This window comes from Onychomys torridus, chromosome 10 (assembly GCF_903995425.1).
Source record: "Onychomys torridus chromosome 10, mOncTor1.1, whole genome shotgun sequence".
Lineage (NCBI taxonomy): Eukaryota > Metazoa > Chordata > Mammalia > Rodentia > Cricetidae > Onychomys > Onychomys torridus.
This window is the reverse complement of record NC_050452.1, coordinates 65177369-65189695: the sequence shown is the minus strand read 5'-3', so window position 1 is coordinate 65189695 and position 12327 is coordinate 65177369. Positions and strand designations below refer to the sequence as shown.

The 12327-nt window shown below is 42.6% G+C and overlaps 1 protein-coding gene and 1 pseudogene across 1 annotated transcript in view; both read left to right on the top strand.

Moving 5' to 3' along the window:
* Nucleotides 1-5665, top strand: part of Cd38 (CD38 molecule) — a 46981-nt gene extending 41316 nt beyond the window's left edge. Inside the window, exons 5-8 of the mRNA XM_036200872.1 lie at nt 1151-1224; nt 2674-2766; nt 3096-3182; nt 4934-5665. Of these exons, the coding sequence (XP_036056765.1) occupies nt 1151-1224; nt 2674-2766; nt 3096-3182; nt 4934-4997 (318 nt within the window). The 3' untranslated portion in view covers nt 4998-5665. The remainder of the gene's footprint in view (nt 1-1150; nt 1225-2673; nt 2767-3095; nt 3183-4933) is intronic.
* Nucleotides 5666-9303: 3638 nt separating this feature from the next.
* Nucleotides 9304-10755, top strand: LOC118591900 (annotated as a pseudogene).
* Nucleotides 10756-12327: the final 1572 nt, after the last annotated feature.

Sequence of the window (12327 nt, the reverse complement as noted above, 5' to 3'; positions counted from 1 at the left end):
GGACTCAAGAAACTTCTACCTTGTGGGGTCCAGTGCTCTTTTGAGTCAGTGTTTAATGATTATTCATAAGGATCAGGGGTCTGTCCATCTCTCTCCATAGCTAGACAAGCATCACTGGACTTTATAATTCAGCTTCAAATCTTCCAGTGGTGTATAGGTCACCTGCAGAATAATGTCCAATTTCCTCAAAGAAGTATTTGGCCTTTCTGTGAGTTTCCCCCACTAACACCACTGTTCTCTTAGACCCAGAGCCCCTTCCAGTCACAGCTTTTTCATGTGGTAGAATCCTACCTACTCTTTGGAATGTGGACTCCTATATGGCACATTTTTGTTCTTTCCTAATCTCTAGTACAGGGTATCTTCCTTTTTCCTGCCAGCTTTTCCTTCCTTGGAATTTTACTGAGCAAAACTTACCCTCTGCCACGTACTAGATATAAGTCACTGAAGACTCCAGAAGAACCTGGGAAGTCAAGCTCTCATTTCTCACAGATATCTTCATACCAATGGCTAAAGCTGTTCAACCTATCATTACAATGAATGAATTGGATACTATGCACAGATATCATGGAAAGAGACCTAAGTTCCAGAAGTCTGGGTCTGTCTCCAGAGGAAGCTGGACAGTACTCTGTTCACATTGTTTACTCCAGTTCTTAGCAAATTTTCCAGATGAAAGTTGGTTGCATGAAGAAATAAAACTCTCTCTGTGAGTCCAAGGCCAGCCTGGTCTACAGAGCGAGTTCTTCAAGCAATCTCCCTTTTTCTTTGTGTCCTTTTAGAGCCTCGGGGTCCCTGTCTCTTACCTAAGTTTCTCTTTCCATAGTATTTCATTTTCCTTACCCCTAAATTGTCCACCTTGCTTCTGCTAAATAAGATGTAGCCTCTATAGCACATGACACCAGGTGAGTACCTTCCTTTCCTTCCTCTAGAGATACTGTTTCCCACTCTAGACTTTCAACTTCTGCATCATTTACAGACTGACATGGCTGTGCCAAGAACTCATGCAAAGCACATACTTCCAATGGCTTAGACCATTGGATAGATTGACCATTCCTGTGCGGAAGGTGTAGAGCCTATCCTCTCCCTCTCTCACTAGTACTAAGTACTCTTTTGAATGGAATTACTGAAGAATAATGATGGACATCTTTTTAAGTTTGCAGAAGCTGCCTGTGGTGTGGTCCAAGTGATGCTCAACGGGTCCCTCAGTGAACCGTTTTACAAAAACAGGTACTTCTTTTCTTTCTTTGTATCCTGTTTGCAAGGGTTAGTTAATTGCAGTTCCCATAGTCTGTTGGACCTGGCATTCCTCAAAAGGATGTGTCTTCTTTCATGTACTAAAGAGCTCAGCTTAAAAAGGGCAAAACATTTGTATTCTCTGAAGATATTTTTATTCTGGGTTAATGTTTGGTCTGGTTTTCTCCTTTGTCTAAAATCCTCCAATGTTCCTAAAGGCCACTACATGGTTTCCAGCCATCACTCTTGACTTTTTGAGGTCTCACATAATTTTCTCAGCTTTCTTTCCCCTCGAATTCTATCCTCCTTCTTCACCCATACTCTCTGGCCTGCCTCCCCACTTTTCCCTGCCTGCATCCTCTTCATTCAGGAACAATGGCTCACTTCTCTCTCCCCCATGAGGAGTGAGAATCCCACTTCCGCAGTAGAAGGATCCTGGGCCATCACCCTCTCTTGGCAGCATTGTCACAAAGCACTTTAGTGGCTTAACAGGGTGGACAGCAGAGGTCATTACACATACGGGCACCTAGCCTCTGGGAGCCCCCATACACATAAATGATAAGATGAGGATGCTGTAACAATAAATGGAGATATACTGTGAACGGTGCTGAGCTCCATGCCTAATGAAAACTCCCCAGTGCACGTCAGCTATTATTTTCTCATTTCGTCCTCAGGACTGAATTGGCTCACACTCAAGCCTCCCATCTCTGGCCTCCTTCTCATCTTAATTTCTATCATCTCCATGGCCTTTGTTCTCTAATTTTTCTCTGATGAAAATACTTCTGAAAATGGAAGCACATATTAATTTCCTCTGGACACTATAGGTACCCTCTATTAATTGTTCCTCCCTTTTGTTTTAATATTTAAGCAAACAAACAAAGCAATATTAACTCTTTCGTCTTCCTCTGACCCTCTTTTCCTATGGGCACTCAGAATCTTGCCATTTGATAGCAGAGAGCTAAGTCCCTGCCACAGCTATTCACACTAACAAGGAAGAATCTAGAAAAGTGTTAGTGAGCAGAGATTCTATAGTTGTAACCGGCTCTCTGGTAATGCTACTCTTTGAACATCAAGTATCTTAGATGGATTAATCATTACCAAAGAATAGTTAAAAATCTTATCTTGAGCTGGACAGTGGTGGCTCAAGCCTTGGCTCCTAGCACAGGAAGCAAAAGCAGGTGGAGCTCAAGTGAGTTTGAGACCACACTGGTCTTAAAGCAAGTTCCAGGACAACCAGAGCTGTAACAGAGAAAAACCCTGTCTTGAAAAAAAAAATAATCTTTATCTTGAAAATGTAGTAACCAAGAGTCATGTTGAATGAAGAAAGGTGGGAGGCAGGGTAGGTTCTACTCAGTGGTGTCCCACTGCTCGATTGTGACTGGAGGTATGGATGCCCTGCACTTTGTCTTGGGGTCAGTGATGTTATTATCTCTTCTGTTCTAGCACCTTTGGAAGTGTAGAAGTCTATAATTTGGACCCCCAAAAGGTGCATAAACTACAGGCCTGGGTGATGCATAACATTGAAGCAGATTCCAGGTATGTCTCTCCTTTGTAGCAGACTGATAGGATATGAATCAGCCTGCGAAGAAATCTGAGAGCACAAGAACATGCTGGGGACAGACAGGCTTAGCCAATGAATTGGGCTTTACTCTGCACTTAGCCCTCCTCACAGTCTCTTAATTCTGTCTCCACAAAGGACAGTGACCGCTTCACACCTTCACTCCTGCTGACCTGAGAACCCTAGAGGTGGATGTGTGAGTCACCTCTCTTCCATGCTGTTCCCAGGAGCAGTTATGCAGAGAAAGCAAGACACTCAAAAAGAGTTTGAAAGATCTCATTATTTGAATATTTTCTTTCTTCCCTAGTAACTCATGCTCAGGCTCCTCCATAAATAATCTGAAGTTGATTGTGCACCAAAGGAATATCACTTTTACCTGCCAGGATAACTACAGGTAATTGATTTCTTGTGAACAAAACAGCTGTGTGAACTGAGAGGGCTTCAGGGATCCCTCCCAGGCCTTGGTGGTGTGTGATGTATGATGCATTATGCCCTGCCACCAAACCTAGCTTGTTTCCCCAGTCAATGGCTTAAACCTGGCTGCCAGCCCATTCATCCTCATCCTCCTTCCCTGCCATCCCTGAGTAGTGACTTGCCCCAGAAGCTGAATGACCCTCAGGGGACGCACTTCTTGCTTTACTGCGGGGCTTCAAGGGAGCAGAAACATGTCTTGCCAACCAAGACTTTTCTCCCAAGTTTTAAAAGTCTGTGATTGGCTATAAATTTTCATGTGAAATCTCCTTGGTTAGTTAGATTCAAATGTAAATGCCTATTACTTGGTAAATTTCTACATAGCAGTCTACAAAGATTTATCTTTTCTAGATTAAGACCAAAACCAATGTAAATTCTTAACAAAGATTTACCATTAACCTATGGGCAGGTATATGTCTTTAAAGTCACCTGTAACCCCAAAACTAGGGGGCCCCACATTGTATATACAGGCAGTCCTGTCTACTTCTACAAAGAAGCACTTTGGGAGCTTTTCTTGTGAGGAATAGCTTCAACCAGGACTAAAGCATAGAGAAAAGGCTTCCTGAAGTATATACAAACTGAAGAGTTGGAATATTTTTGTGTCTCTTCACATCACCCATCATATCTCAAAGGCAGAAGGACAGATTTGAAAGATGGATGGCTCATTTCCCAGATGACCTAAATTTCCCATCAATCAGCTGGCTTGGCTGTTCTTTGGAAACTGCCAGGAAAAAAAAATCCATCAACATGCTTCAGAAGTTAAGAGCAAAAAAACAGAAGGAAAGACTATAAAAGAAAGTCTGTAGACAGCTGACTAGGCTAAGTCATTCAAAGATAGATACTTTGTATGGGAAAAGGTACTGGCAGACTAGGAGAAGGTTGCAGAGCACAGACTCTATGGTTTTGTTAGCTCACATTTATGAAATGACAGTCTTTTTAATTTACCAGTCAGATACCTGAGCATGCTATGTGTAGAGGAAGCATGGTCCTCTGACGGTGGCATCCAAACCTCTTAAGGACAGTCCCGGAGTTCTGTGCTGTCTCATGCCTTCACCAAAAAGTCATCAGGAAGCAGACTGAGGAAAGCAGAATCCTCAGGAACAGTGGGTGGGCCTGGTCTCAGGGGCCACATCTGCTGTCTCATGATCATCAACTGTCACATGCTCCTTTTTCACCTCCATACATTTCCATCACACACCCTCCTTGGTATTTATTTTTATAGTCTTACAAGTTAACTGCAAATAAATTTGGCACACTGTCAGGTCACTGACTTATGGCTTAGGCATTTCTCAGTGTTGTTGCATAGGAGAGGCATGTGGGTGGGTGGATGCTCAATGGTCAATCTTCCTTTGGTTGCCAAGGAAGGTCTTCTTTCATTGATGAGTTGGACTGTAGGTACATCATTCAGTCTCTTCCCTCTTAAATTTTTTGTTACATTTTTGTTACATTTATGTTTATTTATTGACTGCATGTATATGCATCTGCACATGCATGCACATACCATAGCTTTCATGTGGGCATCTGAGGACAACTTGTGGGAATCAGTGCTTTCTTCTACCATGTGAGATCAAACTCTCAGGTCACTGGGCATGGCAGTGAGTCCCTTTACGCTATGATCCATCTCACCAGTCCTCATCCTATCCCTTGATTTTCTTTCTTGCTTCTCTCCCACAGGCCTGCCAGGTTTGTTCAGTGTGTGAAGAATCCAGAGCATCCATCATGTAGTTCTAATATCTGAATAATTTGGATCTTAGACAATCCCGTAGCATGCATCAAGATGAAAGAAAGACTCAGAAACCATACTGATACAAAGTCGAAGCTGTCAGGGAGAGGCCTCTGCTACAATGTCAACACCAGGGATGGAAGAACGTCCCAACCAATGATGGCAACATTTCATGATCAGCTTAGTTCATACTGCATACTAACAATACTCAAGAAAAAATTACTCTGCCAAAGCAGAGTTCAACTTGCTATTGTTATTTCATCTTAACTTTCTCATGTGGTGCTTTTATATTGTTTATATATTACTAACTTCTCTTGTTTTCTCTTAATGAAACTGAGAATCAAACCTGAGAACTTTTGCACATGGTAGAGAAGCCTGTACACTATTGAACTACATCCTCAACACAGCTGGTAACATTATTTTTATTGAAAAATTGCTGGTCAAACCTCCCCTGTTAGAATGGACAAAGGAAATGAAATGTCAAGATTTTCAAAATGAAATGACCTTATTTTCTGATGATTTTGCATTTTCCCTACAAGTATTCAAATAGTAAACCTGAGATCATGGGTCATTATGGGGACGATAATCTGTGGGAATTTGAACTTGCTTGGTACTTCAACCTGTCACCTCTCCAACATGTCCCTAGTAAATCTGGGTATTGTTTTCCTTATTAAAAAAAAAAATACGAGAAAATCGAGATTAGAGAGGTTATACATTTTCCTAAAGTCATATTCTTAGGATCACGGTTAGAGCTGGGATCATGGTTAGGGCTGGAGTTGACTCAGTTTTGTCCAAGTCCACAGCATATGATATTTTTTCTTTTCTAGGCCTTTACTGTCAAATTGATAGTAGCCTGTGTTATTGTCCAGCAAATGTTGTATTAAATTGAATGCAAAGAATCTGAAATCTGATTTTTATGGGTAGTTTCAAAACTAATTTCACCCCATTTCTCTTCTTCCTCATACTTGGTGCCCTTTATAGGCAGTAAAATATTTTTGTGGAAGTATTGAGTTAATGAGCCAGGCAGTGGTAGCATACACCTGCAATCCCAGCACTCTGGAGGCAGAGGCAGGCAGATCTCTGAGTTCCAGGCCCGACTGACTGGTCTACAGAGTGAGTTCCAGGACAACTAGGGCTGTTACACAGAGAAACCCTGTCTAAAACAAACAAACAAACAAACAAAAAACAAAAAACAAAAAAAAACCATAAAAAGAAATATATTAAGTTATATTTGTTGCTAATATTGACAATATTTTTCTGTACTTTTCTCTTAGATTAGTCTTGCTTTGGGATTACTAATTGTTGTTGTTTTATAAAGTTCCAATCTTTATCTTTTCTCATTTATCTTATTTATTTGAGCTTTTTTTCTTTCTTTTTAGATATACAAAAATTTCTTATTTCTTCTAGCTTTCTTGAAGATCTTCATTCAACTTTTTGAGACAGATGCTATGTCACTGATATCTCCTCAGCCTGTTTTCTTTTCTTACACATGTATTTTAGAGCTGTGAGTTTTCCTCTGAGTCCTGCTTTTGCTACAACACTGAAGTTCTGTATTTCTCCACTGGTTACCATTCAGTTTAAAATAGTTCTTGATTCCATTGTTATTTAGAAATGTGTTATTTACTTCTCAACATCCAGAGAATCTTCAGTTGTTTTTTTAATAAGTGTGTTTAGTAGATATTAATAAAACTAAATTGATACAGTTTCAAAGAATTTGCTTAGTTTATTGAAAACAGCATAAATGTTGGAGCCAGGTACTGCCCAAGTCCCAAACAAAGATGCTCTCAAAAATCAAGGTGGAAAGTATCTAAGGAATGACAGCTGAGTTTGTTCTGTAGCCTCTTCATGCATGAGTACATATGAACCTGTACACACACACACACACACACACACACACACACACACACACACACAGATGGTGTTAGACTGTGTGATAAAATTGGCAACATGTCACAAAGCCTTGACAAGTTTGGGTTGCATTAGTCAGGATATATGCATTCTAATAAATCACACACACACACACACACACACACACACACACACACACACACGATTTATTAGAATGGCTTGGCTTAAAGGTTGTGTGGTCCAGCTGCTCCAAAAATGGTTGTCTATCAACAGAGGGGCCAAGAATCCAGTAGTTGTTCGGTCCATGAGCCTGGATGTCTCAGTTCATCTTCAGTATATGCTGGAATCCCAGAAAAGCAGGCTCCTTCACTGGAAGGAATGGTCTTGCTAGTGCGAGAACTAGCAAGCAGGCAAGGAGAGAGCAAGCTTCCTTCTTGCATGTCCTCTATTTAGGCTGCCAGCAGAAGGCGTGGCCCAGGTTAAAGGATCTTCCCATTGCCAAGATCTGGATTAGAACTGGGTCTTCCTACTTCAAATGCTTTAATTAAGAAAAAAAAATCCCTCAAAGATGTGCCCAGTCCTTTAGGTTTTAGCTAATTCCAGATGTAGCCAATTTCACAACCGAGACTATCCATCACAGATTTTCCACTTTGTCTTCCTCTGGTTGAAGATGCAGGGTTTTTTTAAGAGCCCCTGAGGCTATAGCCACAGTGGACAGGCAGCCCAGGAATTCCTCACTGACAACTGGACCACTTATTCATGCTTCCTGGGAATTTAGTCTTGGCCTGACAAACCAGTTCTAACAGCGATTCAGGTCTGCCCCAGCTTTCAAGTAGCTCCAACTACTGAATGTCCTCAAAACCAGATCCCTGCCAGTCCAGCCTGCAACCTGGGGATTTTACACAAGACTTTGCCTACCTTACTGTGAAGGTTAATTAGTGGAGTCGGGATTTGCTAATGTCCTTGCTCACAAACATACTTGGAAGTGGCTGCTTGTGTCAGAGACTACTGGGCCTTCACATCCCCTTCCGAGATGGGGTGGATAGAGTAGAAATCAACTTGGAAGGCTAGCCCATGGAGACTCCTCTGAGGTCAAGTTTTAAGCCAGGAGAGATCTCAGAGGAGGCAAATCACGGTGTTTTCAGAATATGCTGAGGAGGGCCCTTGGGAGGCTCAGAGGTGGCTTGGGGGTGAGGGTGTTCTTTTTTACTTGCCCCCAACTTTTATCACCATAACACACTACCCTGAATCCATTCTCTCTGTAGTTCTTTGAGCATCTATACCACTGACCCTGAAGGCATCTCCAGCCCTAAGGACTTGATGGCCAGCATACACAAAAGATTGTACATATTCCTCTTTTTATGTGACTGCTGGATCACTGTTTGCTCATAGACCTTCTATACCTGCTCTCCACACTCCACTTTGCTTTATAAACTTCTCCCACCTCTCCTGATGTGACTTCCATCATAGCTAGCCAAGGGTATAGAAAAAACCTGAGATTTAATGTCTCTCTTCTAATTTCCTTAGGCTCACCCTTTTCCTACTGTGGTGACTTTTGACTTTATAGTATTTGAAGCATTGTTTCAAAGAGAGTTCAGAAATGGTAGGCTGAGTGCTTGAAAGGGTGTGTGTGTGTGTGTGTGTGTGTGTGTGTGTGTGTGTGTGTGTGTGTGTCTGGCAATGCACACTAATTATATCAATCAGTGTTCTCAGATGACAAGCAAAACTACTGAATATTTGGACAAAATACGTATTTTTTCCTTAGCTTTGTCTTAGTTACCTGCTGTGTTGTTCTTCCGTTGTCTGAAAGCAGCCCAACTCAAGTCTGCATGCTCTCAGATACAAAAGACAATACCACCAACAAAGATTGCCTCTTCAGTGGCCTGTGTCTTCTGAAAACAAATTCCCATGTTGATAACTGTGTATCTTGGGAAGACTCTGCTTGGTTGACTGTTAAATGTTAGGAAGAACACTTTGTTTTTGCTTTTAAATAATAGTCTTTGGAAAACCAGTTGTAACTCACCTGATGCATCAAGGAGGCTTTTGAACAGAGGAGAAAGGGAATTGGGAACTCAGGAGTTCTTGTGCATCCAGAAGAAAAGGACCATCACAGATGTTCCTCTCACCATGCATTCTGCCCTGGGTTTTGGACAGAGTCTTGCTGTGTAGCTCAGGTAAGTCTTGAATTTAATGCAAACTTCTGCCTCAGTGTCCTGAGTGCTGGGGTTATAAGCATGTACAACCCAGCTTTCCTTCCTCTTTGGGATCTGCACCACCCTTTCAGTTTTCAACGAAGTTCATCTCTCACCAAAGAGAACTGAACTTGAAGCCCCTGTGAGCAGTTCAGTGGTTTCCGGGATGAGAATGCCTGAGCACCTAAGCAAATGCAGGAGGAAGGTGGGAGCTAGTTAACTTCTGGCTAACAGTTTGCCTATGCCTATACATTCTTTGTGAAACAATATAGCTTACCAAAATGTTGGGCGTTGTAAGCTGGAATATTAATGAGAACCGGAGGGCCCTGCAAGGTTTGGGATGCCAGGTACCCAGTAATTGTCCAACGGCCTTGTGATACATATTGGAAGAGCTGGATGCTGATATTGTCTGTCTCCAGGGGACCAAAGTGACCAGAGATGCACTATTGGAACCCCTGGCTGTTGTTGAGGGCTATAACTCCTATTTCAGATTCAGCCACTTCTGGAGTGGCTGTTCTGGTGTAGCCACTTTCTGTAAGGACCATGCTACCACAGTGGCTGCCGAAGAAGGCCTGAGTGGCCTGCTTGTCACCCTGAACCAGAATGTTGGTTGCTATGGAAACATGACTGAGTTCACCCAAGAGTAACTACAAGCTCTGGATAGTGAGGGCCCAGCTCTCCTTATACAGCACAAGATCTGCACAAGGGAAGGGAAGGAGAAGCCCTTGACCCTGATCAATGTGTACTGCCCACATGCGGATCCTGGGAAGCCTGAGCATCTGACCTTTAAGATGCTTTTCTATCTGGCTGCCGTGTGATAATCCTGGGGGACCTAAATACAGCCCACCATCCCATTGACCACTGCAATGCTGGCAGTCTAGAGTGCTTTGAAGAAGACCCGGGGTGCAAATGGATGGATGGCTTGCTGAGTGACTTGAAGGCTGAGTATCTTTCATGAATAGCTACCATTATTTCTATCCAAAACAGGAGAGGGCCTTCACCTTCTGGTCAGTGATCACTGGTGCCCACTGTCTCAACTATGATACCCTATTTGACTATGTACTAGGAGATCATAGGCACTTTCCAAACTGCCTTCTTGCTCTTTGGAGTGATGAGCTCTGACCACTGCCCAGTGTGCTAGCAAAACAGTACCCAGCTCTGTGCACCTGTTTCCTCTCTGAGTTTGCAGGTAACCAGATCAAGATTCCTGGCTTCCTAGTCCCTCGTGAACCTATATGAAGGCAAACCCCAAACAGTGAAAAGCACAGGACCACAGGCACTCATCCAGGCCTCAAAATGTCAAGGTGGCTCCAGAAAAAAACCTGATGAGTTATTTTCAGCCTTCTGTTAGTCTTTCCAAAACTTCTCCTGATGTAGAACTACCTAGGCTGCCTCTGGTGGGCATGCTTGTTATCCCAAAGACTCCAGAAGAGGATGTGATAGCCACAATGGTGAATGAGCAGGCCAAGGTTTCTGAGGTCAAAGATAAAAAGAGGTACAGACCTTGTTCTGGAAGTCTGTGCTGAGTGGGTCCTCACTCTCACCCCTCTGCAGAGGCCACAGGGAGCTATGTGTGGTGCAGAATGTGAAAAACAAAAAAACAACAACAACAAAAACAGGATCCAACCTGGGCTGCCATTTCTATGTGTATGTCAAGCCACAAGGTCCTCCTAAGGACCCCTCAATCAAGCTGCTATTTCTTCCTCTGGAGCAGGCCTAGCTGCAGCAGCTGAGGCCTAGGGATGTCTGGCCTAGTCATCCATGCACAGGGTCTGATGCCAGGTCTCTACCCCCTATGTTGCCTTCTCCCTGAGGCTTCCTTTCTTTCTTCTGCTTTCTCTTCTCCTTCCCTTGCCCTAGCTTCTCTTCTTCCCCTAAGGCATTCCTCTTCTCGCTCCTCCCTTCCATCCTCTTTGTCACACAAGAACCAGCTACCCAGAGAGTTGTAACTTTAAACCCCTGGTACCCTTGATGTGCAATGTATTTGTTCATCAACAAAGTCTGTGTCTTTGTTTAAGTGTTTATTTATTTATTCATTCATTCATTCATTCATTCATTTATTTTAAAGTTGGGTTTGAGAATCATGCAATGGTGGATCTGTTCTCTATGAAGAAAATTCACCTACACCTCTCTAAGGATATCCTACAAAGACAAAACAGATTGTGTGGTTCTTGCTAAATGACACAAGTGTGAGACAACATTTAAAACTTGGTGCAAAGAGAAGACCAACAAAGAAGAGAAAATATCAATTATTGCACTAGGCACTCCACACAGTGTAGCCATCAAAGACCTCCATTGCAACAGCAGAATGCAACTTTGGGTGTATATAAAGATTCTAAATGCTATTGGATTTTATGGGTTCTTTAGGAGGGCAAGGAACAGATTTGGGAGTGACCCAGGCAAAAATAACATCCCCAGTTGCTCCACTAGCCAAGGCTGAGCTAAAATACTCTTTGCTTGCCTTCTAGACACTGGGCTATCCTTCAGTGATAGGACATAGTAATGGCTATGTCTGGGAATAGAATTCACAGAGGTGGATGGCAGGTCCTGATACTTGATTGTTATCTCAGTCTCAAATTTATTGCCTGGATCTGTCTGATGTGAAGACTTGATAGGAATTACTCCTTAGAACAAGTTCTGATTCTCCCTTTAAAGTGAGAGTCACGTTAATACCCACTGTGATGGTCTACTTTAACTGTAAGCTTGACACAGCCTATAGCCATATGAGAGAGAGGAGAGCCTTAGTGGAGGAGCTTCCTAGATCAGATTGGCTTGTGAGTATATCTGTGGGGATTGACTTGATCAATTATTGATGTGGGAGGGCCTACCCCACTGTGGGCAGCACCATTCCCTGTGCAGATGGTCCTGACCTATATAAAAAGCTAACTTAGCATAAACCTATGAACCAGCAAGTAGTATCCCCTGTGGCTCCTGCCACACTTCTTTGCCTGTGAAGTGAGTTTCTTGGTTGGAGATAATGCTGCATGGAATAGCAAGCAAGCATGCCCTCAAGTTCCTGCCTTGAGCTCCTGCCTTGACTTCCCTCAGAGACAAACTGTAACCTGAGGTTACACGTTAAAAAAAAAAAAACCTTTTTGGCCTCAGTCATTTTTAGTCACAGTATTTTGTCACAGGAACAGAAAGGAAAATAGACACCTACCTGTTGTATTGTGTTAAGTGTCCTCTAGGAAGAAATGTGTAAATTTTCTATGAAACTGCTTAACACTTGTGGAAACTCTATCAGTTCTGGTTTTAAGAAGGGTGTTGGTGCTTGTGTTTGTTCTCAAGAAAATCCCTTGACAAGC